The sequence below is a fragment of the Aureobasidium namibiae genome (assembly GCF_000721765.1).
Source record: "Aureobasidium namibiae CBS 147.97 unplaced genomic scaffold scaffold_11, whole genome shotgun sequence".
Taxonomy (NCBI): Eukaryota; Fungi; Ascomycota; class Dothideomycetes; order Dothideales; family Saccotheciaceae; genus Aureobasidium; species Aureobasidium namibiae.
The window spans coordinates 373101-397726 of NW_013581198.1; the positions used below are offsets into that span (position 1 = coordinate 373101).

Genomic DNA, 24626 nt, shown 5'->3' on the forward strand with positions numbered 1-24626 from the left:
CTTTGCTCAAAAAAAAAAAGTCAGAAAGGAGTAAAAAGAAGGCCGTTCGCTGAACCGGAATGAAAAGACGTGGTCGCAGAAATGTGTGTGGTATGAATCAATCGTGCGTGACAAGGAAGAGAGACATTAGTGGTACAAAGTGGAAAAATCATTGCCAGCCTTTCTTCGCATACGTCGTCTCTTGAATACAATGAAAATGATCCTGTAATGTGATTGATCAAGAAGCTGTGTAGTGGGTGACCAGAAAATAATAGACCGCTTATGTTTTTAGGTCATGGCCATGAGGCGTAATCGGGAGTTCAGCTCCTCGGTTGGAGTGGTTATTCCATCGTCTGAAGAGTTCCGGTCCAAAGCACCTGTGGAGCGTCGACTTCGGCGATGGACGGTCGGCGATTCAGGGACCTCGCGTTTCCTTCGGCGTACGGATCGACTTCCATGCGAACCGATACTACCTTTGAGACTCTTCGGGCTGGGGAGTAGATCTTCTGCGTCCCTGATAACTTTTTTGACTCTATCTCGTAGCTCTTGGACGTAGGGAATGATGCGCTTCAATGTTGCCGTGTCGAAATGAACCTTATCCCGCCCTTCGAGATCAAAACCGGCGTTGGAGAGTCGCTTCTTTTGCAACGCTTCTATTACCGAGCGAGCGACAGCTTCCGAGTTCTTTCGCGGTCTTCGAGGCGTTGCTGGTGTAACGAAGATGCCGTTGTCGGTCCTGGTCGGAGAGATGGTCGCCTCCTCATCGTAGAAATTGAATTCGCCTTCTGCTGGAGACTCAGGAAGGCCAAACAAAGGTGGTGGCATGAGATGTTCCGCTGTTGGGATTGCTGAAAGTGGCTCGTCGAAATCATCGTAGTTGAACGATGGCGACGAGGAAGGCGAAAACCGAGGAGCAAGTGTCTGTTCGTCAGATTCCTGGTCTGCGAGATCAATCATGGCATCAACCTCGCTCCACATCTTTTCATTAACCCCATCAAGCACTTCTAGCAAGACAGCCCGCATTTTGTGTTCCTTCAGCTCCTCAATCAAGAGTCCCCAATCTCGAAGAAGCCCAATATTGGCGAGCACGTTGGTCTGCTGATCCCGGATGGTTTTGGGTACAATCATCGAAACGCCACTGTCGAGTCTCTTTTCTGCTGGAACGCTTTCATCCTCGAAATCGAAGTCTTCATTCCAGTCCTCTGTGACACCTTTGCTGCCAATGCCCCAGGTGCCGAATTTGTTGGTCCCTGTTCGTTTCCCATCGCCGTCCTGTGCTGTTGGAACACTTTGGCTGCGGGTGTGTAGCCCACTAGGAGCTCTTCTGCCAACCGACCTGCTACCACGAGTTTCGGCATCCTTCTTACCATGCACAGTCTTGGGACGTGGGGGAGAACGGTTGTTTGGGCTTTTCTCCATCGGTTGTTGCTCGGACCAATCGAAAATACTACTGCGCGTGTCTCTATCCGTGCTTCTGATAGTTGGGCGTTGCGGAGTCGTGTTGGCAGAACTTGAAGCATGTCCGTGGGGCGACAAAAGATCCGGGGTGATACCAAGGTGGGCAAAACGATTCTTGTGCGTGACGACAGGCTCGTCATCATCGTCTTCGGCAAAAGACCAAGAGCTTTCTTCGTCATCATCAGCATCCGCGAGGTCGGGGAAATGTTCGGCGTGCTGGCGAAGCTCAGAAAGAGACGGCCTAGCAGGCGGCGATGATGAAATGCTAGCCTGAGCAGATGAAGGCTTCATGTGAAGCATTGGCGAACTGCCCAAGGACTGGTTTCGAGCAGAGCGGGCTGGAGTAGAAATGGCGTCTTCCTCATGTATAATGCTGTGTCGTGGCTTGAGTGAATATCCCTGTTCAGGTCCTGTTTGGAGATAATCTTTGAGCAGGGTGTGCCTGCCATGAATGTGAAACGGCGGTGAATCGCCAAAAATGGATTCTATTGAAGGTCCTCGGCGACCCGGACTCGACTTTGGCGCCCTGGTCCGGACAGAGTCGTAGACGGTTTCGCTTTGTGAGTCAAGGCCCTCGTCATCCTCTGACCTGATATCGCTGTCTGAACCAGCCAGATGTGATGTAGTGTCGACGTGCTTCGACGCTTGTTGGGGAAGCCGTGACGGTGAAGGTAGTGTGTCGAAATAAACACTGTCGTCGCTCTGGGGGTTTGAGGGGAGGTCGGCGAACTTGAGTAATACATCTGAAGCGGATTGCGTCTGTTGGGATGGTAGTCTAAGATCTATCTCAGTGATAGGGCTGCTGAGAAATGGCGGCGTCGTAGTCTGTGTAACGTCATCCAAGTCGTGATGTCTCGCTTGGGTTTCGGATGGCTCATCATGAGAAAGGCTTTGTCTGTTGCCCATGCTTGAGGGCGTATTGGACCGAGCTCGCGCACCCGGTCGGCGGTATTTGGCGACGGGTGCTGCTTTGATAGGAGGTGGCTCCTTCCAGATTTGAGGATCTGCGGGAAGAATGTCGCTGGCAGAGAAGGAGCTCGAGGCCGACTCGATTCTAGACATTTCGGCAAGATCTTGCCTGTCTAAGGCGTCTTCAATGCTTTTTCGCTCATCTATCCTTGAATCGAATGAAGAAGTTTGAAAATCAACAGTTGCTTGCGAAAGTCGATTTGACGCAAGGGGCTGCTGATGAGATGAGGAATAAAAACGGTCGGCTGCCGGGACATTTGACACCACATTCGGATCGAATACAGGTTTAAGATCATCGATATCATTGTCAAACTCAATTGGAGCAGCGTTGATGTTCTCTCTAGCGGACACCAAGACGGGGCGATACTTCCTATCCGCATACACCCTTTTGATAGGATTGGGGATGCTGGTCGAGCTGCGACGCCGCACCGTTTCCGGAGGACCTACAGCCTGTCTAGGAGCAAAATAGTTACGCCATTGAATGTCCTCGGGCATGGAATCTGATGGAGAACCATAAAGGGAGTTTCTGAAAGCGTCTTCGGCTTTGGGAATTTTGGGAGTGCGTCTTTCTTGTAGAGTGGCACTTCGTTTGTGGCTGGTTGCTGGGCGTTTCAATGTCGGAATGGGAATCTTTGTAGTTGAGCCGCCGTACGAGGCGGATGTGGGCACTTTGCTCACCGAGGTGGAGCGTTTGACGAGTTTGTTCGGGGCTGTGTGGATGGGTGGAGTGTGGCTGGGGATCATCGGGGTAGTGGATCCCGAGGCTGAAGGAGCGACAGAAATGACGGAAGAATTTGGGCGAGAGTTTGACGATTGCGTCGAGTCGCGTGAAGAAAACGAAAACCTCTTGAGCCATGACGGCGTCTGGTGAGAAGCGAATGTGGGAGATATGGGAGGTGAGGCCTCTGGACCGGGTCGAAAGGACGGGGTCGCGCCGCGAGGCATTGTGTGGCCGTCTCTTTTCCTTAGCACCGTTCTTGCATGGTCCGGCGCATTCCTCGTCGGGGGAGCAGTGGGATGTTGGGTGCTCGCAGAGCGGAGGGCCTGGCGAGCCGAAAAGGCAAAGGGAGGACAAAAGGTGGTCGAGGTCGCGTAGGTGTCGACGGTCTGTACCGTGCAGGTTGCCGTCGATGTCATGTCACTCGTGGGTGGAACGAGCGAGGGTGCTCGAGAGTTGGACCGCGGTCGAGGACAGACCGGGTCTTGTGAAGAAGGGACAGAAAGAGGGTGGAGGAAGGTAGAGGATCTATGCGAGTCGGAGCGACGGGTGGTGTTGGCGGGAGGACAATGTTGACGGTGTTTGCGTGCGTCGTGGTCGGGACGAGCAAGCACAAAGCCCAGGGCAGACACGCCAATGCCGGTGCTCGTTGCACAGAGCTGTAGAGGGTTTGGTGGTCAGTCGGGAGGTTGAGCAATCTTGACTGCAAGGGGAGCGCGAGAGAGAGACGGTCAATGCTGCATAACGGAGAGTGCAGCCGCTTTGCGAAGATGATTAGGCTTCACAGAGAGCGGGCGACAGGGGGAGGTACAGACAGGTGCAGTCAGGGCCGTAGACAGGATAGCGAGGGGCAGGGCAATGGCATATCAAGCATGGCGGGAGGAAGGCAGCGCAGCGCAGCGGCTGGGGGCATTATAGTGAAAGCGGGTCTTTGGGTGCAGCTTACCGTGGGGATCGTTTTCATGCTTTGGCCGATGCCATGCGCCCATCAACTGAACACGCAACTCGAGGACGGCGGAGGGAGGGTGCAATTGGACTGGCTGCTCAACGTGTATCCCGCCCTGCTAGTCGTCTTCATAGTGGAGCAGGCCACTCGCTCTACTGAACAGGAAGACAGAGTCAAGGCCGCTGCGCAAAGCCCCACAAACAAGGCACAGACACGGAGCAGGCAGCGAAAGGCTGGTCAAGACGGCGGACGGCGAGCACTCGGCGTCGCCTAAACTTCAGGATGCCCGGTTTTTTGTTATGAATGGGATTATCAAGAGCGCTGACCTGCGTTTCAAGCGCCTACACTACCCCTCAGCTCGGACGCCACCACGAGTCCGCTGAACGTTCATGCAACAAGAGATCAGACTTCAACGGCGCGCCAAACGTTCATTGCAATGCTCCCGCGACATCACAAAGGCATTCGAGAAGGAATGCCGCCGCCCTCGAGGTTTCTTGTGCCCATCTCACAATCCCATCGCTTCCTCAGACCTGCACGAGTTCCGCGTTCAGCGCCTCTATCTGCCATACATGGCTCCACGCACCTCGCTCTGTTTCATCTTGTTCTGCAGTCTGTTGTCAAATCTCTCTCCTTGCACAGCGCCCTCAACCGTCAAAACGCTGTGCGACTCGTCCACTCGCCGCCGACTACTGATGACCATCCCTGCAAATAGCAATCAATCCTTACGGCACATACCATACGCCTCGGCCTGCAATGCCGTTTCCACATCCATGTACCTGTGTTATGCCATTGCTCGATCGACTAACCTTTTGACCACTTGCCGTGAAACCCGACGTGAACATCTGCTTAGCCCTAGAGTAGAATGCTGAGCCCTCCAAGCATTGTCAAAGTCGACGAATTCCACAATTCGTTCTTCGGCCAGCAGAAACCGTGGGTCCAGCCAAAAGTCAACAACCGAAATATCCACCACTAAAGCAGCTGCATGCTGCTTTGTACCAGCTGCAGGGTGTTTAGCGTCGTCTTGTCGGTTCCTCTGGTGCCGGACAATGTTGTAACTCGTAGGGGCGGCGGCTTTTCCTAAGGCGTTCCACGCAAGCGCTTGGATCATCTTGGAGTTCTGTCGCTTTCGAACCGCCGTGCGTCGAGCCCATCTGAGATCTGGCATGACGGTACACATGTATTCACACGATTCGGACGTGTATAGAATGAAACACAGCCTGACTTACATGCACCTAACGCGTGCCTGCGTGCGAGAGGTGACTCCCAGAAAAGCCATGCAACGATGCACCAAAACATGACATATTCAGGATTCATTCAGCAAGCAACCTGAAACGCTAACAAGCATGGCAGACGGATCATCCGCTGAAATGTCGTCTGGATCGACTCGGTCCGCCTGAGCTGTGGAGTTAAAGACGACAGCCAGGATGTCGCGTAAGTCACCAGCCGCGTGCAGCAGCGGGAAGAAGAAGGGCTGGTGTACATCCTCCAACACGTCAAATTCCCAAAGTTACACAATATGGCCCTCGACCTACAAGCAGGGACTAAACCATCATCCCTTGAAAGCTGCCAGACCCAAAGAAGATCACGGCTGGCCTTTGGTCTCACGCAATGCCGGCCGACGGCTCGAGGGAGGTTGGGGGAAGAGGCGATCGCCAATCTATTTCGTCAGGCCCGAGTGTTTGGTACTGCACAGTAACCTTCCACTTCTGTTCTTGTAGCGTGGCTTACCTTTATGAAACGGCACGGTCCTCTTGGCCTCGTGCTCAAGCCCAATCCGAACATGACGAAGACTGACACCGCTTGGCGGAGCCCATCAGCTTCGTTCAGACGACGGGGATAAAATGGTTGAATAATGTCACTCAGTATTCTGCGTATGCGTATACCTGTACAAGGATGTTTTGTCGATCAAAGAATACTGGAGAAGAACGCAATCATGTCCATGCTCCTCCTCCACCTGGCTCAAAGTTTATATGCCTTACAGAAATAGTGATCCGGTTTCAACATGATTGATCACCTTACTGGAGGTTGCTCGGGCAGCAACATGCACTGATGCTCTGCTCAACCCGGAATCCAACTCATCCCACTTTAAGCAGCAAATGCACTTCGCTGATCCGCCCAATCATATTTTGGCTTTCCGCACCTTTTACTCAGGTAGTACAGGCTATTCGTGACCGTCTGAAGAACAATGATGTCCGATTTGAGTGAACGCCGTTTCTCCGCGGTTGATTGGTCACTACTTGGGAATAGTACGGTGATGGCTTGGAAGTTGAGCTTGACCTTTTGCGAGAATGGACAAGGAATCGACCCTCGGCTGGCAGTGCTCAAATCTCGTGCAGCTGGTCTGTGAAGATCTGGTAAGAGGCACAGCAAGTATGTTATATGGCGTACGCCAAGTAGGCCTCTCCGTGATCCATCGCAGATACATCGTGCGTTCTGTAATCGGGGAGTATGAGCTACTGTAGTTGCGAGACCCTTTTTCGGTTGTCCGGAATCTGGAAATTCTCATTGGTAGTCTCTGACATGTGTATTACTGCTGTCAAGAGCCATCATGTGCTTCGAGGTTGGCATGCGGTGGTCGGATCGGGGCTAGAAACGCCGTTCTTTGCCGCTACAGAGACGTTCGGTATCTAAGCTGCACGTCCAAGATTTCTCATCCGCTTCTCTTCCGTAACGCCCCTCACTGGGTTGACGGACAAGAGCTGGAAAACTACGCAAGGGCATCGGATCACCGAACAACAACGCCTATTCCGTAGAAGCGTGAATTCTGTTTTTCTCCTACGAAGGATTCGAAGATCCACAGGACGGACGTAGCGGTGAAAGTCGCCAACAGCCGCCACTCTAACCAAAGACGCAAAACTTCACATCGCCAATCTTTTCTTGTGATACCAAGATGGAGTCCGAGATCAGAGCTCAGATCCCTGGAATCGACCCTGTCGTGTCCGAGTATTCCGTTGGATATCTCAACCACGCTTCGCAGGCATACAGCGCGGAAGGCGACCCACTGTCTGATGCCGCTGCTGCTGTGACAGCTCTGCTGCTATCCGCTTCCGGTGACCTGTCTAACCAGAATGAATTGACAATTCAGAACCTGGTTGAGAAGTTTGTCTCCAAACTTTCGGCACAGTCTGGTCTTGATGGTGAAAAGCGCCAGCAGGCACCTTCTGCCAGAAAGTTGGATCAGACTATCCAAGTCGGATCTGCGAGAAACATCTCAACCACTCTTGGCTTGACTGGTGGCGTCAACTTGGAGCATACTGGCAGACAGATCGAGTCTCGTGTTGACAAGAAGAAGCTCGAGAAGGCCGAAAAGAAGCTCCGTGCAAAGCAAGACAGGAAGGAATTCAAGAACGTCGAGTATGAAACCTCTAGACTTTTGGACCAGCCCGACGATGCTGCATCCTACGAAGAATTCTTCATGAAGGTCAACCCTCTGCAACTTGGCTCAGACAACATCGGCAAGAGTAAAGACATCAAGGTTGATGGCATTGATATCACTATTGGTGGCAAGAGAATCTTGAGTGATACCAACTTGACTCTGGCCTTCGGTCGTAGATATGGTCTGGTCGGTCAGAACGGTATTGGTAAATCTACTTTGCTCAGAGCTTTGAGTAAGAGAGAAGTTGCTATTCCCACCCATATTTCCATTCTTCACGTTGAACAAGAGGTGAGTCTTCCCTCCGAGATGTAGTTTGATCCGCGGCTGACCTTTCTAGATTATGGGAGATGACACACCTGCTCTTCAGGCCGTCTTGGACGCCGATGTATGGCGTAAGCATTTGCTGAAGGAGCAAGACAAGATCATCAAGGAGCTGGCCGAGCTGGAGGCTACCAGATCCCAGATGGCAGACACATCGACAGATGCTGCTAAGCTTGATACTCAACGAGAGGGTCTTGACATCACGCTCAGTGACGTCCAATCTAAGCTCGCCGAGATGGACTCTGACAAGGCCGAGTCTCGTGCTGCCAGTATCCTTGCCGGTCTTGGTTTCTCGCATGAGAGACAACAATTCGCCACAAAGACATTCTCTGGTGGTTGGCGTATGAGATTGGCACTTGCACGTGCTCTGTTCTGCGAGCCTGATCTTCTCATGCTCGATGAACCTTCCAACATGTTGGATGTGCCATCGATTACCTTCTTGTCCAACTACCTGCAATCCTACCCTAGCACTCTCTTGGTTGTTTCTCACGACAGAGCCTTCCTCGACGAGGTCGCTACAGACATCATCCACCAACACTCCGAACGTCTCGATTACTACAAGGGCGCCAATTTCCAGTCCTTCTACAACACCAAGGAGGAGAGAAGGAAGACTGCTAAGAGAGAGTACGAGAAGCAAATGGGCGAACGTGCGCATCTGCAAGCCTTCATCGACAAGTTCCGTTACAATGCAGCCAAGTCGTCCGAAGCACAATCGCGTATCAAGAAGTTGGAGAAGATGCCTATCCTGGAAGCACCCGAGAGCGAGTACACGGTCAAGTTCACATTCCCCGACGTGGAGAAGATGTCGCCTCCTATCATTCAAATGACTGGCGTTTCTTTTGGTTACACACCCGACAAGCCGTTGCTCAAGAATGTTGATCTTGACGTTCAACTCGACTCACGTATTGGTATCGTTGGACCCAACGGTGCTGGTAAAACAACAGTGCTCAAGCTTCTCATCGGTGCGCTGCAGCCGACTACTGGTCTCATTTCTCAGAACCCTCGTCTGCGTATCGGCTACTTCGCCCAACATCACGTCGATGCTCTTGATCTGAACACGAGTGCCGTCGGCTTCATGTCCAAGATGTATCCTGGTAAGACTGATGAAGAGTACCGTAGGCACCTTGGTGCCTTCGGTATTACCGGTATGACTGGTCTCCAGAAGATGGAAATTTTGTCCGGAGGTCAAAAATCTCGTGTCGCCTTTGCCATTTTGTCTCTGCAGAACCCTCACATCCTGGTTCTCGATGAGCCTTCTAACCACTTGGATATTGAAGCCATGGACGCCTTGGCAGATGCTCTGAAGAACTTCGGTGGTGGTGTCTTGATGGTTTCGTAAGTTTTTCCCTTCCACCAACCCCCTTCTGACTTTTCCTGTATACTAACCCGCCGCTTTATTCAGTCACGACGTAACCATATTGAGTGCTACGTGTACATCGCTATGGGTCTGCGATCAGGGCGGTGTTGAGCACTTTGACGGTGATGTGAACGATTACAAGCGCAGGATTACAGCCCAGGCCGACGCTGCGGGAGTTGCTACCACACATCACTAGATTTTCCTTGGCAGCAAGGTTATCACTGCTCCTCTACGCTAGTACAGCTTGCAGCAATACATGTCAGATCAGTAGCATCATCTATACAGATGGTAATAGTTCATCGGGCTTAGGGCTATGAAATCTCGCTCTATATAGCCTTTCGACCTAATCCGAATGATATCCTATGTCTGCTATAGCAACAGTTTCCGTGCTATTGACCCATGAACACATGTCATTACAATTAGTAGATATGTCGAGTCTCTGTGGTATACCAAAGCACGGTGCTTCAGCTTCCTTCCGGATTAGGTAACTAGTCGGCTTGTTCCGCGCAGCTCACAGCAGAAAAAATGAGACGCCCAAACGCCAGCGTATGTCGAACATCCCACCACCCTCTTCCGATCTTCTTGCTCTCTCTCATATACTACATTTTTCGGGGTCGGCCAGTCACAGCCCACTCCTGCACAACTGCGACCATTTCCTCCGCACTCGCTCCTCTCTCCTTCCTTTCTCGAGTATCCGCAGCAGGCCCTGCGTTTGCAACTGCTCACTTGCGCATCTGCTCGTTGGTGACCACCAAACCTCACACCTTTACCTTAGTCCGCACCTACGCCAGAGGAAGAATGCCTCCCAAGAAGGTCGTCAAGGAGGAGAAGATCATTTTGGGTCGTCCTGGCAACAACCTGAAGAGTGGTATCGTATGTAGGGATTAGTCTGCCAACGAGGCCACAAAGCTGTTGCTAATAACAACCGCAGGTTGGTCTGGCTAACGTCGGCAAATCCACTCTCTTCCAGGCTATCACCAAATGTTCTCTTGGTAACCCTGCTGTACGTCTCACCACTTTCACCTCAATGCTTCTTCCACTGACTGTCCACAGAACTTCCCCTACGCCACCATTGACCCCGAGGAGTCTCGTGTCATTGTCCCCGATGAGCGTTACGAGTGGCTGTGCGAGCACTACAACCCCAAGTCAAGAGTGCCCGCTCACCAAACCATTTACGACATTGCTGGTCTGACCCGTGGTGCCTCCACTGGTGCCGGTCTTGGTAACGCCTTCTTGTCTCACATCCGTGCCGTCGATGCCATCTTCCAGGTCGTCAGATGTTTCGATGATGCCGAGATTATTCACGTCGAGGGCGATGTCGACCCCGTCCGTGATCTCGAGATTATCAGCGAGGAGCTCCGCATCAAGGATATCGAGTTCGTCGAGAAGGCCCTCGAGAACCTGAAGAAGCAGACCCGCCGTGGTGGTCAGTCTCTTGAGATGAAGAAGCTCAAGGAGGAGGAAGCCACCGTCGAGAAGATTCTTGCCCTCCTTCAGGACGGCAAGGACATTCGTCACCAGCACTGGAGCCCCAAGGAGGTACGTTACTCTGCTTTTGAACCCACCACCACACACCGCTCCCCTTGCAATGATGATCCAACTTTTATACCCAGCTCTCAGAATAACGGTTCATCGGAGAAAGGCTTAACCTGTTGGGATTGGACCCAACAGGGAGCTGGATCCAGAACTCTTTTGCTGTCAAGTCCCTTCTGAAACACACACCAATTTCTACACTTTGTTATTAACCTGATCTCTCGAGTTCATGGCTAACAAAATTCTAACAGGTCGAGGTCATCAACCCTCTCTTCCTTCTGACTGCCAAGCCTGTCGTCTACCTGACCAACCTCAGCGAGAAGGACTACCTTCGCCAGAAGAACAAGCACTTGCCCAAGGTTGTCGAGTGGATCAAGACCAACTCTCCTGGAGAGCCCATCCTTCCCATTTCCATCTCCCTCGAGGAGCGTCTTTCTCGCTTCGAGACCGATGCCGAGGTTGAGGAGGAGTGCAAAAAGATTGGCGGCAAGTCTGCTCTGCCCAAGGCTATCGTTACCATGCGCAAGGCCCTTAACCTTGGCTCCTTCTTCACCACTGGTACCGACGAGGTCCGTCAATGGACTGTCCGTAACGGTACCAAGGCTCCTCAAGCTGCTGGTGTCATTCACGGAGACTTCGAGAAGACCTTCATTCAGTGCATTGTTTACAACTTCAACCTCCTTAAGGAGTTGAAGACCGAAGCCGAGGTCAAGGCCCAAGGAAAGATCATGACCAAGGGCAAGGACTACGTTGTCGAGGACGGAGACATCATCCTCATCAAGGCTGGTGCCGCCAAGGCTTAAAGCATTGAATTGTTGATGCGTCGATGCTGGAATGCTCGTCGTGTATGTATGGATGGATGACGAGTTTGACTGTTATGGTCACTCTCGCAGGCTTCCTGTTTCCCCTTTACTGGTCGACAGTAAAAAGTATCTGACGCTGACTGAACAAGTCGGCGCCGAAGCAGCTTGCTGCGAAGAGTTGATACCCGGCCTTTATGGCCAGCACATATGGACGGGGCAGCTCGATATATGTTGCAGACTCGCCTCATGCCCCGTTAGCACATGTTTGATAATGAAAAGTAAATGACTTTAACATGATGAATACACTTCAAGCTCCTCATCTCAAGAATGTGATGGCGAATGCAAAATGCCTCACGCTATGCTGATTTGTAAGTTGATGACGGATTCTGAGGATTCATCAGCACGCCACATATGCACACGTCTGTATTCGAAAAGTATCCAGCAAGCCCTGAGGTATATGTGAAAAGGCATGCGCGTCCTTCAGCCAGCCCTGCGAGCGGTATGGTTAGATGTTAGAGCTTGGCGGAAGGAAGCAGATTCCGGCGGGCGGTGACGTGTGCGGCGGAGACAGTCACATGTTGAAACAGCCCTCATCGAGGCGGAGGCCTAGGCATGCAAGTCTGAAGTCTGACTTGTAGGTTCACGACGTTTCCGAGCACCCGAGACAGGCTCTGACAGCAGACAACAACACACGACACCAGCGAGAGAGTTGGCCGAATCAGACCTCGTTACACGGCGGCAGCATCTGACCAAGCTCGACGACGAAACTTGTGGGCGCATTCCGCATCCCGCGCATCCGACTCTGCCATGATCCAGCGACGACCGATTGAATGCACCCTCTAAACCCCTTCCTGCGGGCCTTCTTCAGAAGCACCCTCCCCTCGCAGTGTCTGCCCGTAAACCACCACATCCTCCTTGTGCCTACGACGGAATCGCTCTTCCAGGGCCGCGACCGCGAGACAACCGCGCCCTATGCCGACCTTGCCGTGTCAGAAGAATTTCTCTCCAGCCATGTCATTCGCATACCCGGGGGTGTGCCTCCTGGAAGCACCTCGAAAGATGGAGGAAACATTCGAGAATCCAAGAACAAGGCCAAGCAGTATAACACACTCAACGGCAGGACTGTAGTTGTCAAGGATACCTACGTCTACAGTAACAAAGGTTCGCATTGTCGCATACTGTCCGCCCACTCCGCTGACACGACAGCAAAGGCTTCAAGAGCTTGACCCAAGCTCAACTATTGACCGACGCTTTATTTTGCCCCGACATGCCCGAAGCCCAACAATGGCTCGTCTACTACATTTCGAGACCTCTGGTAGGTTCGTACGATTCGGTTCGCATCATACCAGCAACTATCAGGACCGCCGCACAACGCGCCGCAGACAAACCGAAGCCTGCCATTCCCTCGGCCTCGGACGTCAAGAAGAAAGACATTGCTTCGTTTACAGAACTTCTGACCGCATTTCCCTTGATCGCTCGACAGCTGCAGAATGGCCTAGACAGAACTCTCAAGGAATTTGCAGCTCAGTTTGAAGGTCCTGTGCCCAACAAGTCGTCGCGAGCGCCCTCGGTCAGCTCACAAAGATCCGATTACTCTTCTACATCGTTGGAGAATTCACTAGCCTCGCTCAGATCCTCGGTGTCTGGAAGCGATAGCAGTATCCGTCTTTCGTCATTGACCATTGAACCGGAAGAGGACTCTATGCGCTTTGCGCTGGAGAGTGCGACTACAGCGGCTATTGATCTTTTCCAAGGAGTCGACAGGCAGCAACTGTCTCTTCTTGGTGCTACGACCGACCTGTCAGGTCCGGTGGTCGAGCGCATGATTGAACGCCACGTTGCTGAGCAGCTACATGAACAAATCCTCTTCCCTCGAATATGCAACATCCGGCGATCAGAAGACCTCGAGCTCGAACATCGTCTACGGAAAATGGCCAACATCGACATTGCTCAAGTCGGCATACCCATCGAGGACGGTATGAGAGGAAAGCGAGATATGGCGATCCGGATCGATAGGGCTGTAGGTGTTTTCAAGAAGATGGGCGTTGCCAGTAGTCCGCAAGAGATGATCGAAATCCTGCTAGAAACAACAAAGACTGTCACTGCGACCACATCCAACAACACAGACAGGCCAGGGACGCGGCCGGACGGTTCATCGGAGAAACCAAACATAGCCATGGCTATCAATGCAGACGTGCTGGTCTCTATGCTCCTGATCGTTGTTATCAGAAGCTCTGTTCGCTATATGCACGCCAGATTGTCCTACATGAGGCATTTTGTCTTCATCGACGATGTGGACAGTGGAGAGATGGGCTACGTGCTAAGTACTTTTGAAGCTGTACTGGTATATTTATCACGGGACTCAGATGCCCTACGAATTGCTGCGAGGAAGAATGCGCGATTGTGGAAGGCAACGAGAAACGGAAACACATCGGAACTACGGAACATGCTTCAACCTGACGCTCCTTGGATTCCAGGCAATCAGGTTATAGAAGAAGCACCATCGTTCGACGACAGCTTCAGAGATCCGGATGTATCGAGTCTGAGCTCAAGGCTAACAAACGTAAACATTGAACGTCAAAATCAGGCATCGATGGCTGACGGTAACTTTGCTGCCGTGGGTGGATCATTAGCTCACGTTTTCCCCTTCCAAAAACCGCTGACACCTCCGCCGGAAGTCAGTCAACCAAAGCGGAAGCGCGTAACTATGGCCAGTTTCCGTAGTGCCTCTGTATCATCTGGGTATTCATCTCCAACCCGATCCAGATCTAAAAGTATCGATTCTACAGTGAGCACTGCGTCGGCAGGCGATAGCTCCCTCGACAAAATCTCACAATCACAAGGACTTGGTGGGGACTCAATCTTGATGATGGCTATTGAGAATGGGCAGCTTGCATCTCTGGAGTATCTATTAAGCTTGGACCAGTTCTTTCCTATCGAATTCATTCTGGAAGATTGCAACAATGAGGGAGTAACTTTACTGGTCGCTGCTGTCCAGGGCGATGACAAGAACTTGACGAACTCCTTACTCAATCACATTATCCGAAACGCGCCTTCCGATAACACCTTACGATCTTATTTTGTTCGTCAAGACAGCAAAGGAAGAACGTTTGCCCACTACCTTTTCAATCAACCACATCTAATGGAAACGGTTGGAGAGATGCTGCCCTGGCGGCTCAAGGACAAGAATGGCCAAACACCATTATTTGCTCTATGCAGGTCCTATGATCATCAGGAATATCGATGGATGGTCGAAACTGCATTGACTCTTGCCACAGACACCCAACCAGACAAAGAGCCACTTCATCTTGCTGATCACATAGACAACAAAGGCAACACTCTACTACATATCGTCAACGATCCTCATGTAACGGCGTGGCTCCTTCGTCATTGCGACTCAGACGTGAATGCGGCGAATGACAAGCGTTTTACACCGCTGATGATGGCAAGCAAATACGGTAGACTCGACTTGGTTCGAACATTCTTCGGTGACGCTCGAGTGGATCTGCAAATCAAAGACATCCGAGGCTTGACAGCCGTTGAGCTGGCCAAGGATGATGAAGTCAGAAACCGGATTGACGATCTGGTCTTGCTCTCTACGTTGCCTGCAGCGGATGGGAGGATCACTTCTGTTGTCCGGTCGTTCTTCGTTGAGGATGCCACTGTCCGGCTAGTCCTGAAATCTGGGGGACCGAATCCAAACGGAACCATCACAGTTACCACCTGTCGTCGCTCTGTTGCCGACTTTGAGCATCTCGCAAAGTGGCTTTCCATCGAGCAACCCGCATCCTGGATCCCGACACACTTCAACTTGACGTCTCCGTTCTTGATACCATCAAAACCATCGAGAGCTGTGTTACGTGACATACAACTCCGTCTTGATGCATTCTTACAGTGCCTCCTAACACACTCTACTTTCTCTACACATGAGATGGTGTGGGAGTTCTTCCTCGTTCCCGATATAGATCCTGCTATGCTGGCCGAGCGCGCGAAGCACAAGGCAGAGATCCGAGTCGAAAACGTTCGGGACGACTACGATCCAATCACGGATACACGCGAGGTCGAATCCTTTGTATCACATGCTAAAGACCAACTCCGTGGAGTCTCTCATGCGGTCAAGTCTCTTATCAGGCGTACAAATGCTCAACGCATGCTGAACTCCGACTTGTATGATGCGCGTATGCTCAACAATACCGGCGTCGCAACTCTTCAGTTCCTCCCCAAGAAATACCTTACAGCATTCGGCATATACACAAAGGCTCTGACGCCCTCAGAATCAGATCCTCTGGCAAGCTTTTACTATTCTCTACACTCGATTGCAAACTCTTCAACAGCGGTTCTTGTTGCTCTTGGGCGACCAACAAGCCTAATCGGCAGTATGAATCAAGCCAAGAGAAACATTGAACGAGCCATCGGTTCGCTAAGCAGACAGTCTCGCTGGACACCAAATATAGGTCTGTTTGACGAGACACGGCGCTCCATTGCAGCTGAAGCCGAAGAGAAAGCGACAAAGGCTCAAGGCGAGCTTGACTCTCTAGGTAGCGAGCTCCGCTATACACAACAGACTGTGGCTGCTGAGTTGGCTGGTTGGCAAGAACAGCACGTCAACTTCGGCAAGCGTATGTTGAAGGACCTAGCCAAGGGTATGGTTGTGAAAGAAAAGGCTAGGCTTGAGAGCATGAGGAGAGCACTCAGAGAACTGCAGAGATGATGATAAAATATGGGTATACCCACGGTACGTATGCATTTGGTGTTTTTCAAGGACAAAGAATGGTTTCTACTGTACTTTTAGCAGGAACCTCATGCTTCATTCACCTAGGCGGTGGCAGGCCATGTAGCATTAGCAAGGTCTTGGATGCAAGCATTAACGACGATTTGAATTGATCTATCTCATCACAGACTCGATGTAGACTCCGTGCAGATGTGAACTTACTTCCTCCTCATCCAGCCACACATATCGTTCTCTGGACTCATCAAATACTCAACGCACCTCGTTTCGAGGAAGGTACACCTCGTCGCCGAGAGCTCATTACGGGGTAGTTCTTTCCTCTTTGGGTTGAGAAGTGGTGCCTAGGAAGCGTGGACCGCCTCGAAAGACTCGGCATGCTCTCGCCTTCAAACACTTCTCTCGCATCAACAACTTCCTCTCATCATCACACACCTTCATTTCCTTCCTTCTGACACGTTCATTCTACGTGTTTGTTGTCTCTACTTGTCCATTACACTCTTTTTCTACGTGTTTTGACTCACTGCACCCACTTCCGCACTCAATCATGCCTCCTAAGATCGCAAAGAAGGGTACCAACTCTCAGATCAAGCAGGCCATCGCAAACACGCAAGCCGAGCCTACTGCAGAGATCCAAGCCGACGCCGATACTCAAGTCGATGACGATGTTCCTTCCAGCAGTGCCAACAGCAACACTGTCAACGATGCTCTGGATTCCACTGCTGATGGTGCTGCTGCTTCCGCTGTTGACACTACTCATACTTCTGCCGATGAGGCCGAGAACAACAACCCTGCTGGAAAAAAACCTGCCGGCAAGAAAGTCGCTGCCACTACCGGCACCAAGGATGGTGAAGGCAAGAAGAAGCGCCGTCGCAAGACAGACTTCTCGAACTTCTCAATCTACATCTTCAGAGGTTTGATTTTCTATCGGTACCATGGCATCTGCGTGTATCAAATACTGACTTTTGCTCTTGTAGTTCTCAAACAGATTCACGCTGAAAATGGCATTTCGAAGAATGCCATGCAGATCATGAATGACTTTATCAAGGGTAAGTGATATCAACTATGTCTTTACTCAAGGGCATGACTGACATGCAATGCAAGATCTGTTTACTCGTATCGCCGAGCTTGCTTGTGATCTGTGCAAGAAGCTCAAGAAAGCCACCCTCCAGGCTCATGAGATACAGACAGCGTATGTGACGGCCCTTTGTTCCTCCTTGCCCTGTCTACCTCATCCTTGTCCTTTACTCTCGCTCTACACTGTGTTACATACTAGTCTTCTAGATCCATCTTGCTGACTCTTCATTCAACAGTATCAAGCTCATTCTCCCTGGTGGCCTGGCCGATCACGCACAAGGTGAGGGCGCTAAGGCCCTCCGCAACTTCAACAGACACACTCAGCAGGGCCTTCGTTGAAGCTCCTTCCTTTGACCTCCCACAACTGCTCGACAAGCCTACGCTTACGCGTGCAACATACGAGCTACACGATACAATGATGATGATGAATGGCTACCACGATCTATGACGACTACGACGATGACACAAAAGGATGTGCTATTCTCGATTGCTTTCCACTGCAAAATTATAGCTATACATGGATTGATGGGTTCTTCATATTGCTAGGGATATATTGAAGGTGGATGGAGAAGACATGGTATCTTACAACGGCTTTTCTCTTTACTCGAGACATGACGTCTGAAAGACATGATTAGCTCGAAAACGTACAATCAAAGATACGATCTTACTCGCGAAAGAAATTGCATCCTTTCCTTATTGTCGTCGCGCTCTACGCCTATCTCTCTTTTGCATTCTCCATGCGGCTGGCTCCTTTCAATCAAACCCTCCTGACTTCTCTTTGTAAACTGAACCCGCTTCCTTCTACAACTTATCCAGCGTTACAATCTCCCTTCTACATTACAAAATAGAAGAGCAGTATTTAGCATTTCCGATAGGTGATGTAAAAGCGCATTACAAATGCAAAATCATAGCTAATGACTACCGCTGCTGAACTCACCCACTATCACGCATTACTAGACTTGACGTAGATGAACAAGTATGCTAAGTTTTTTATGGTAAGGGTTTTGGAAGCGAAAGCATATTCTACTATATATTCTACTAGGTTAGGTAGAATAGACAATAAGGAGAATAAAGGTGGTAGATAGCAATTGGATTTAGTTGTACAAAAGGGTCAGGGTGATACCACATACAACAGTCTTTAAAGCCATTACCAGTGTGGATGTTACATGGCATGGAATAAGTAGAATATTGGCATATGCCACTGATTTTCAGTAGAATATTCTACCTAGTTAGCATGGAATAGAATCGCCAATTCTAGTAGAATATTCCACTATTCCACCTCTTAATATAGCTAATGTCGATGGTTAGATAGGTAGCAAGCTCGAAGTTGGCGCGTATAGCGCTTAGGCATAGCAGATTTCATGGAAAAGCTCGCTATTACGCGTATTTCGATTAGTAGCATATCTAAGGCCTCTAATTGGCTAGATCTTATCTCGGAGATTAGATCTAGCGCTTTAATTGGTCGACTTAGGCTTTAGCCACGCGATCTCTTACGCGTCCTTTTCGACGCGTATTAATTGCTCCTAATTCATACATTTAACACTCTAACTACTACTCTTCTAACCACTTCTTGCTGCATATTAGAGCTAAGCTCCTAGCTGTTTTCCTGTCTTAGTCAGCATACTACACTATACTTAACTCGACCTTCATATTATATATTTACCTACTAATATACAGTCGCAAAGCCAATTAAACTCTCGAACTCCTTAGGGCTAGCCGCTACGCGCCTCTATATAGAGCACTCTCTTTAAATTCGCCTTTAACACTCTAAAAGAGAAGGCCTTCCTTCTAGTCTAAGGCTTAGTGGATCGCATATATAGTATCTATGTTAAAGGCAGTAGCGTTAAGTCTAACGCTAGCGCCTCTAATGTTAATTAGCCGTTACTTCCTCCTTCGAAGCGATAGCGACTAACACTATTTACCTTAAGTAATGTTATTAATAAGTCTAACGTAACACTAATATAACCTCGTCGGAGGGCTACTTCTACCCGTGGCGACTCTAAAGAGCTCTAGTCTTATACTAGAGCTCGCCGTCATTATAAGCGCGACCGTAAGCGTAAGAAGAAGATCTAGTACTACTTCTATAGTAATAAAGACTGTCCTCGCAACTACTCTACTACTAACTACGACAACATTAGATCGCACTTAATAAATAAACATGGCTAGAGGCAGGCAACTAGTACACTTCTAAGGATTATAGCAAGAGCAACACCCTCTTAGTCTCGTACTATTACTAATATCGACAAAGCTCGCTTAAACAGACGTCTAATTAACTTAATCACCTTAAGCAATATCCCCTTCCGTATCGCCGGCAATAATAAGCTTTATGCTCTACTCGACGAGGTGCTTCTTAGCGCATCTAAGCTCCTAATTAAGACTTATTATACCGTTGCTAAACACGTTAAGAAGGAGTATGACTTCTATTAAGAGCAGCTTAAAGGTCTTCTTACAACATCTCGATCCTTAATCCACTTTACCTATAATGCTTAGACAGCTAACTATAGTAGCCATAAGCTACTTAGTATTACAGCTCGATTCATTACGTCAGATAGTAAGCTAAGTAAGGCACTACTTGCTCTCTATAAGCTACCGTCTGGCTATGCTAGTGCTTAGTATGCCCCTCTCTTCTTCGAGACTATTGTTAAATATGGCATTAAGCAGAAAGTTAGATACATCACTTCTAACAACGCTACCTGTAACGACACTATAATAAGCCACCTTACTACTCTATTTAGCGAGCGCCTTTCTATTAATTGGGACCCTATATAGCATCGAACTCGTTGTTTTGGCTATTAGATTAACCTTGCTAGTTAAGCACTTATGTTAGCAAGCTTAAAAGAAGCTGTTACTACTACGCTTGCCTAAAGTTAAGACCCCTTAGAAGCGATCTTAATGCTTAGTTAAGATGCTAGCCTTGCTAATTACGAAGCTGTCGACTACCTCCGTTAGTTCTTTAAGTGGATTATAAAGTTAGCTCGCCGTCGTCGTAAATTTAAGGTAGCTGCTAGTGTATCTGCTATGCTTAACAATACTATAAGGTGGAATAGCTAGCTATCTATGATCAAGCGAGGGCTTTAATCCCGATTAGCTATACGTACGATTTAGCATGCTTACGAGCATATAGAGCAAACCACCCTCTAGCGGCGTTACTAGCTGTTTCTTAAGCAGCTCGTTAAGTTTATAGAACCACTATAGGAGGTGACGAAGTTATGTAAAGGTGATAATGCTACACTTAATTAAGTACTAATTTCTATGGACTTCTTACGTAAGCATTACGAGAAGTCTGCAACTAAGTATGCTACTTTAAATCCAGTGCTTGCCGCCGCTATACACACTAGCCGATTTGCGCTCGATAAATGGTAAGCTATTAATAGCTACACCCCTGCCTATGCCGCTATACTCCTCCTCCATCTAACTTATCGCGAAGCCTACATTAACAAGTAGTAGCCTTCGTCATGGCGAACACTAGCCATCGCTACTATACGTGCTCTATGGAATGATAAGTATAAGAATAAGACTAAGGCTATGCAAGTAGTGTTATCATCAAAAGAGGAGGAGCCAAATAAGCTTGCTTAATGGAAGGCTTCTTTAAGGCATATAAGCTTAGTTTATATACCCGAGGAGTTCGTCCACTTTACTAAGAGCATGCTAGTGCTTATTAATGACGCTATACAGTAGTGGCTTAAACCGACGCAGCAACTTAACTACCTAAACCTCGCTTAGATGGCTATTAATATCCTCTTAATCAATCTAATGTCTGCTAAGTCAGAGAGGGTGTTTAGTGGCTGTAGAAGGACGCTGTCGTAGGACCGAGCATGTCTCTCTACTGCCAATCTTAGCTACATTAAGTGTCTTAAGAACTGGCAGAAGAACCTCTGCCTCGAGGAGGTTAATCTACCTATTAACGAAGGAGAGGAGGACGGTAAGGAGAACTAGGAGGACTAGGAGGACCAAGAAGGACAGGGTGACACATTAGAAGGACAGGGTCACTATGATGACGACGATGGGGTTGGCATTGGCATTATTCCACTAGATAATTGACATGGAATGGCATGTTAGCTAGAAGTAGTGGCATGGCATGGCATGGAGCCGAAATTCCACCGATTCCATGTAACATCCGCTCTGGCCATTACCAAAGCTTCCTTTGATTTTCACGAACAAATGTTGTTAGTTTTGGTACCGCTTTGCTTGACTTGAAGAGTGAAAAGCTCTTCTAATATCAATCATGCGAGTGACCCCAGTCAAAAATTGGAGTCGCAAGTTGGGGTCGTTAAGCGCTGTTGGGGTCGCACTTCTAGACGAAAGAACTTTGAGAGGTCAAAAAAGTAGAAAGTGATAAACATGTATTCATTAGGTTCAATGGTGATGCCCAAACAAAAAAGACGATGAACTCCTTCGCTGGTCGTAAAGTAACAAATGCTCGCCAGACCCCAGCGCCGAGGGTCGGCACCCTTTTTTTGCGGACGTGATCAACTCAAAACGTTCTCGTGTCCTGCTGTCGCGCCACGAACATCCTGTTCAGTGGCATCTATGTCCAACAACCTTGGCCTAACCCGGCCAATGTATATGCAATTGCCCTAGAAGGGCAAAACGATCAAATGACTTTTGGTGTGACAATGGCCGTTTAAAGCTTGGAAAGGTGGGAAGCAAGCTCCTTGACCTCATCCTGGACCTTCTTGCCCTCGGCGAAGGGGTCGTACATGCGCTTCTGGACGTACTCGGTCAAGGCCTTGTCGTCCATGTTGCGGAGACCGAGCTCGCGGTCAACGCCAGCCTTCTGGGCAGCGCGGATGACACCGCAGGTAACGACAACGCTGACCTCGCGGATGCGGCGGATGTCAGGGTACATCCAGTTCTTCTCGATCTCCTCGGGGAGAAGAGACTCCGAGAGGGCCTTACCAGAGGCGTAGATCATGGACTGAGTGACGTTGACAGCCTTGGACAGGATGGCACCGAGTCCAATGCCGGGGAAGACGTACATGTTGTTACCTTGGCCGGGCTCAAGAGTCTGACCGTTGTACTCAAGAGCAGGGAAGGGCGAGCCAGAAGCGAAGAGGACACGGCCCTCAGTGTACTTGATGGCGTCCTCGAAGGTGCACTCAGACTTGCTGCTGGGGTTGGACAGAGGGAAGATGACGGGCATCTTGTTCAACTCAGCCATACGCTTGATGATCTCAGGAGTGAAAGCACCGCCGATGGTGGAGAGACCCATAAGAATGGTGGGCTTAACGTACTCGATGACGTCCTCGAGGGTCTTGTACTGCTGGCCCTCGTTGTCGTCACGAGAGAAGTAGAGCTTGTGCTCGGCAAGCTTGTCGCCACGGTCGTTGGTGATGAGACCCTTGGAGTCGACCAACCAGAAGCACTTTCTGGCTCGGTCCTCGGTGAGACCCTCGTTCATGAAGAACTCGACGAGCTGCTTGGCAACACCAACACCGGCAGAGCCAGCACCGAAGAAGACAGCACGCTGGTCAGCGGCGGCAACCTTGGACTGCTTGACACCGTTGATGAAGCCACCGAGGATGACAGCACCGGTGCCCTGGATGTCGTCGTTGAACATGGTGTAGGTGTTCTGGTAGCGCTCGAGCGAAGGGAAGGGGTTCTTGAAGTCCTCGTACTGGATGACGATGCCGGGCCAGCGCTCGGTGAGGGCAGCCATGAGCTCGTCAAGGAACTCACGCTCCTCATCGGCGGTGACCTTGTCGCGTCTGCTGCCCATGTAGAGAGGGTCGTTGCGGAGCTGCTCGTTGCTGGTGCCCAAGTCGAGGGTCAGGGGGAGAGTAGCATCGGGTCTGATACCAGCGCAGGCAGTGTAGAGAGCAAGCTTGCCGACAGGGATACCCATGCCGTTGATACCAAGGTCACCAAGACCAAGGATACGAGAGCCGTCAGTGACGACGGTGATCTCGACGTTGTGGGGCCAGTTCTGGATGATGGAGTGGAGGTTGCCCTTGTCCGAGAAGGAGAGGTACATGCCTGGAATGAGTCAGAAAGGAGCAATTGCATTGGACAGACAGGAGGGCGTACCTTCGGGCTGGGTGTAGAGTTCTGACCATCTCTGGCAGGCCTCACCGACGGTGGGAGTGTAGATGACGGGAGTGATCTCCTTGACGTTGCCGGACAAGAGACGGTAGAAGAGGTTGACGTTTGTGTTTCTCAGGTGGGTGAGGTATTGGTACTTGTCAATGGGATTTTGCTTGTTCTCGAGGAGCTGGAGGCATCTCTTTTCTTGTGTCTCGAAGCTCTCGACGGCGGGAGGAGTCAGGCCGTATGTGCGGAGGTACTTGCGGACCTCGATGGGGTATGCGGTGTCGTAGTCGGCGCTTCTGAGGAAGGATCAGAGTCAGGGACGCTTCAATGGCTGGTAGAGAGGAAGCTACTCACGATTGCCTTGATGAGACAGCAGGAGGGTTGCTTTGAACGATGTTTGCTGCGGGAGCAGGGGCGATTGATGCTGAGGAAGACATGGTGGATGAAGTGTGAAAGAAGGCAGGTGCTCGTCGGGCAGAGGTCGAGGCAAGAGGGCGTTTAAGTAGGTAGGAGAGCACGCGAGACGAGGATAGAGACATAGAGAAAGAATTCAGGCTAAAGCAGCCAGCGGTCAGCAATTTATAATCTCTGCTGAAACTGAAGAAAAGGTCGCCATATGTCGGAAGAGGGGTGCTTCGGCATATGAGGCCCTACGAAAACGCGAGCCTCACAGCACGTCGGACAGTTGCATTCTAGACAATAAAGCTCCGCCAAAAGTATACCATCCCACATCGGCACCCCACACAACTTCTTTCGGCCCGGTCGCGACTGCCCTACCGAGAGCCCAGCTTGATCTCCTTCCCAAATCGCCCAGCAACCGCCTCATTCGAATTCTCGTCCGCGACTTCTATTCAAGTTTATGAATGGTTTTGGACACTTTGTTTTGATCAGTCTTCTGTCTCGATTCAAAAATCGACATGTTACGCGTGTTAATTGCCGCTATCTGTTTTCCGAAGTTGCAAAGCCGTGCGCAACCGTAGCAGCAACCCCCACGCCTCCGATTTTTTCCGCTGGCGGTGCAGTCACTGCATTGTGCGCTGACCGATAATTTGATCCATCTCCGTTCTTCGGTCGCTTCGGTCGGCCTTCTCGCCATGTATTCACGTGACCTGTTTTCCCCTGATCTCCGTCATCCAGTCCATCTTCGAAGTTTATACTTGCTGCCTCGGTCGGCGCTCGCGAACCAAGAATGCCATCGCGAAGCGCCATGTTCCAGTTGGCCATGCTGAGCAAACCATTCCAGCCGTTGCAGGTTGGCATCCTTTAAGCTCTGCCGCTGTGTTCACGCAAGCCTGTTCTCACATGCTTTCCCCGCAATGACGACGAGGTCATG

General features: G+C 50.2%; 7 protein-coding genes across 7 annotated transcripts; 4 read left to right on the plus strand and 3 right to left on the minus strand.

Moving 5' to 3' along the window:
* Positions 1-267: 267 nt before the first annotated feature.
* M436DRAFT_49096 (uncharacterized protein) lies at positions 268-4088 on the minus strand (the record flags this gene model as incomplete). The annotated part of the gene is made up of 3 exons (XM_013570669.1): positions 268-3001; positions 3059-3783; positions 4071-4088. The coding sequence occupies 3 exons, from the start codon at positions 4086-4088 to the stop codon at positions 268-270; spliced, it is 3477 nt and encodes a 1158-aa protein (XP_013426123.1).
* A 506-nt stretch (positions 4089-4594) lies between these two features.
* M436DRAFT_64849 (uncharacterized protein) lies at positions 4595-5247 on the minus strand (the record flags this gene model as incomplete). Its single annotated transcript, XM_013570875.1, has 4 exons — positions 4595-4600; positions 4654-4772; positions 4806-4846; positions 4877-5247. 4 exons carry the CDS (start codon positions 5245-5247, stop codon positions 4595-4597), a joined length of 537 nt encoding a protein of 178 aa, XP_013426329.1.
* Positions 5248-6960: 1713 nt separating this feature from the next.
* M436DRAFT_73779 (ABC transporter domain-containing protein) lies at positions 6961-9320 on the plus strand (the record flags this gene model as incomplete). The annotated part of the gene is made up of 3 exons (XM_013570956.1): positions 6961-7734; positions 7784-9102; positions 9170-9320. 3 exons carry the CDS (start codon positions 6961-6963, stop codon positions 9318-9320), a joined length of 2244 nt encoding a protein of 747 aa, XP_013426410.1.
* A 602-nt stretch (positions 9321-9922) lies between these two features.
* On the plus strand, positions 9923-11460 carry M436DRAFT_73780 (GTP-binding family protein; the record flags this gene model as incomplete). The annotated part of the gene is made up of 4 exons (XM_013570957.1): positions 9923-9997; positions 10056-10127; positions 10178-10663; positions 10909-11460. The coding sequence occupies 4 exons, from the start codon at positions 9923-9925 to the stop codon at positions 11458-11460; spliced, it is 1185 nt and encodes a 394-aa protein (XP_013426411.1).
* An 830-nt stretch (positions 11461-12290) lies between these two features.
* Positions 12291-16171, plus strand: M436DRAFT_49037 (uncharacterized protein; the record flags this gene model as incomplete). Its single annotated transcript, XM_013570654.1, has 2 exons — positions 12291-12621; positions 12672-16171. The coding sequence occupies 2 exons, from the start codon at positions 12291-12293 to the stop codon at positions 16169-16171; spliced, it is 3831 nt and encodes a 1276-aa protein (XP_013426108.1).
* Positions 16172-16733: 562 nt separating this feature from the next.
* On the plus strand, positions 16734-17602 carry M436DRAFT_82965 (histone-fold-containing protein; the record flags this gene model as incomplete). The annotated part of the gene is made up of 4 exons (XM_013570958.1): positions 16734-17100; positions 17164-17235; positions 17291-17378; positions 17500-17602. 4 exons carry the CDS (start codon positions 16734-16736, stop codon positions 17600-17602), a joined length of 630 nt encoding a protein of 209 aa, XP_013426412.1.
* Positions 17603-21887: 4285 nt separating this feature from the next.
* Positions 21888-23730, minus strand: M436DRAFT_64854 (uncharacterized protein; the record flags this gene model as incomplete). Its single annotated transcript, XM_013570876.1, has 3 exons — positions 21888-23239; positions 23291-23589; positions 23648-23730. 3 exons carry the CDS (start codon positions 23728-23730, stop codon positions 21888-21890), a joined length of 1734 nt encoding a protein of 577 aa, XP_013426330.1.
* Positions 23731-24626: the final 896 nt, after the last annotated feature.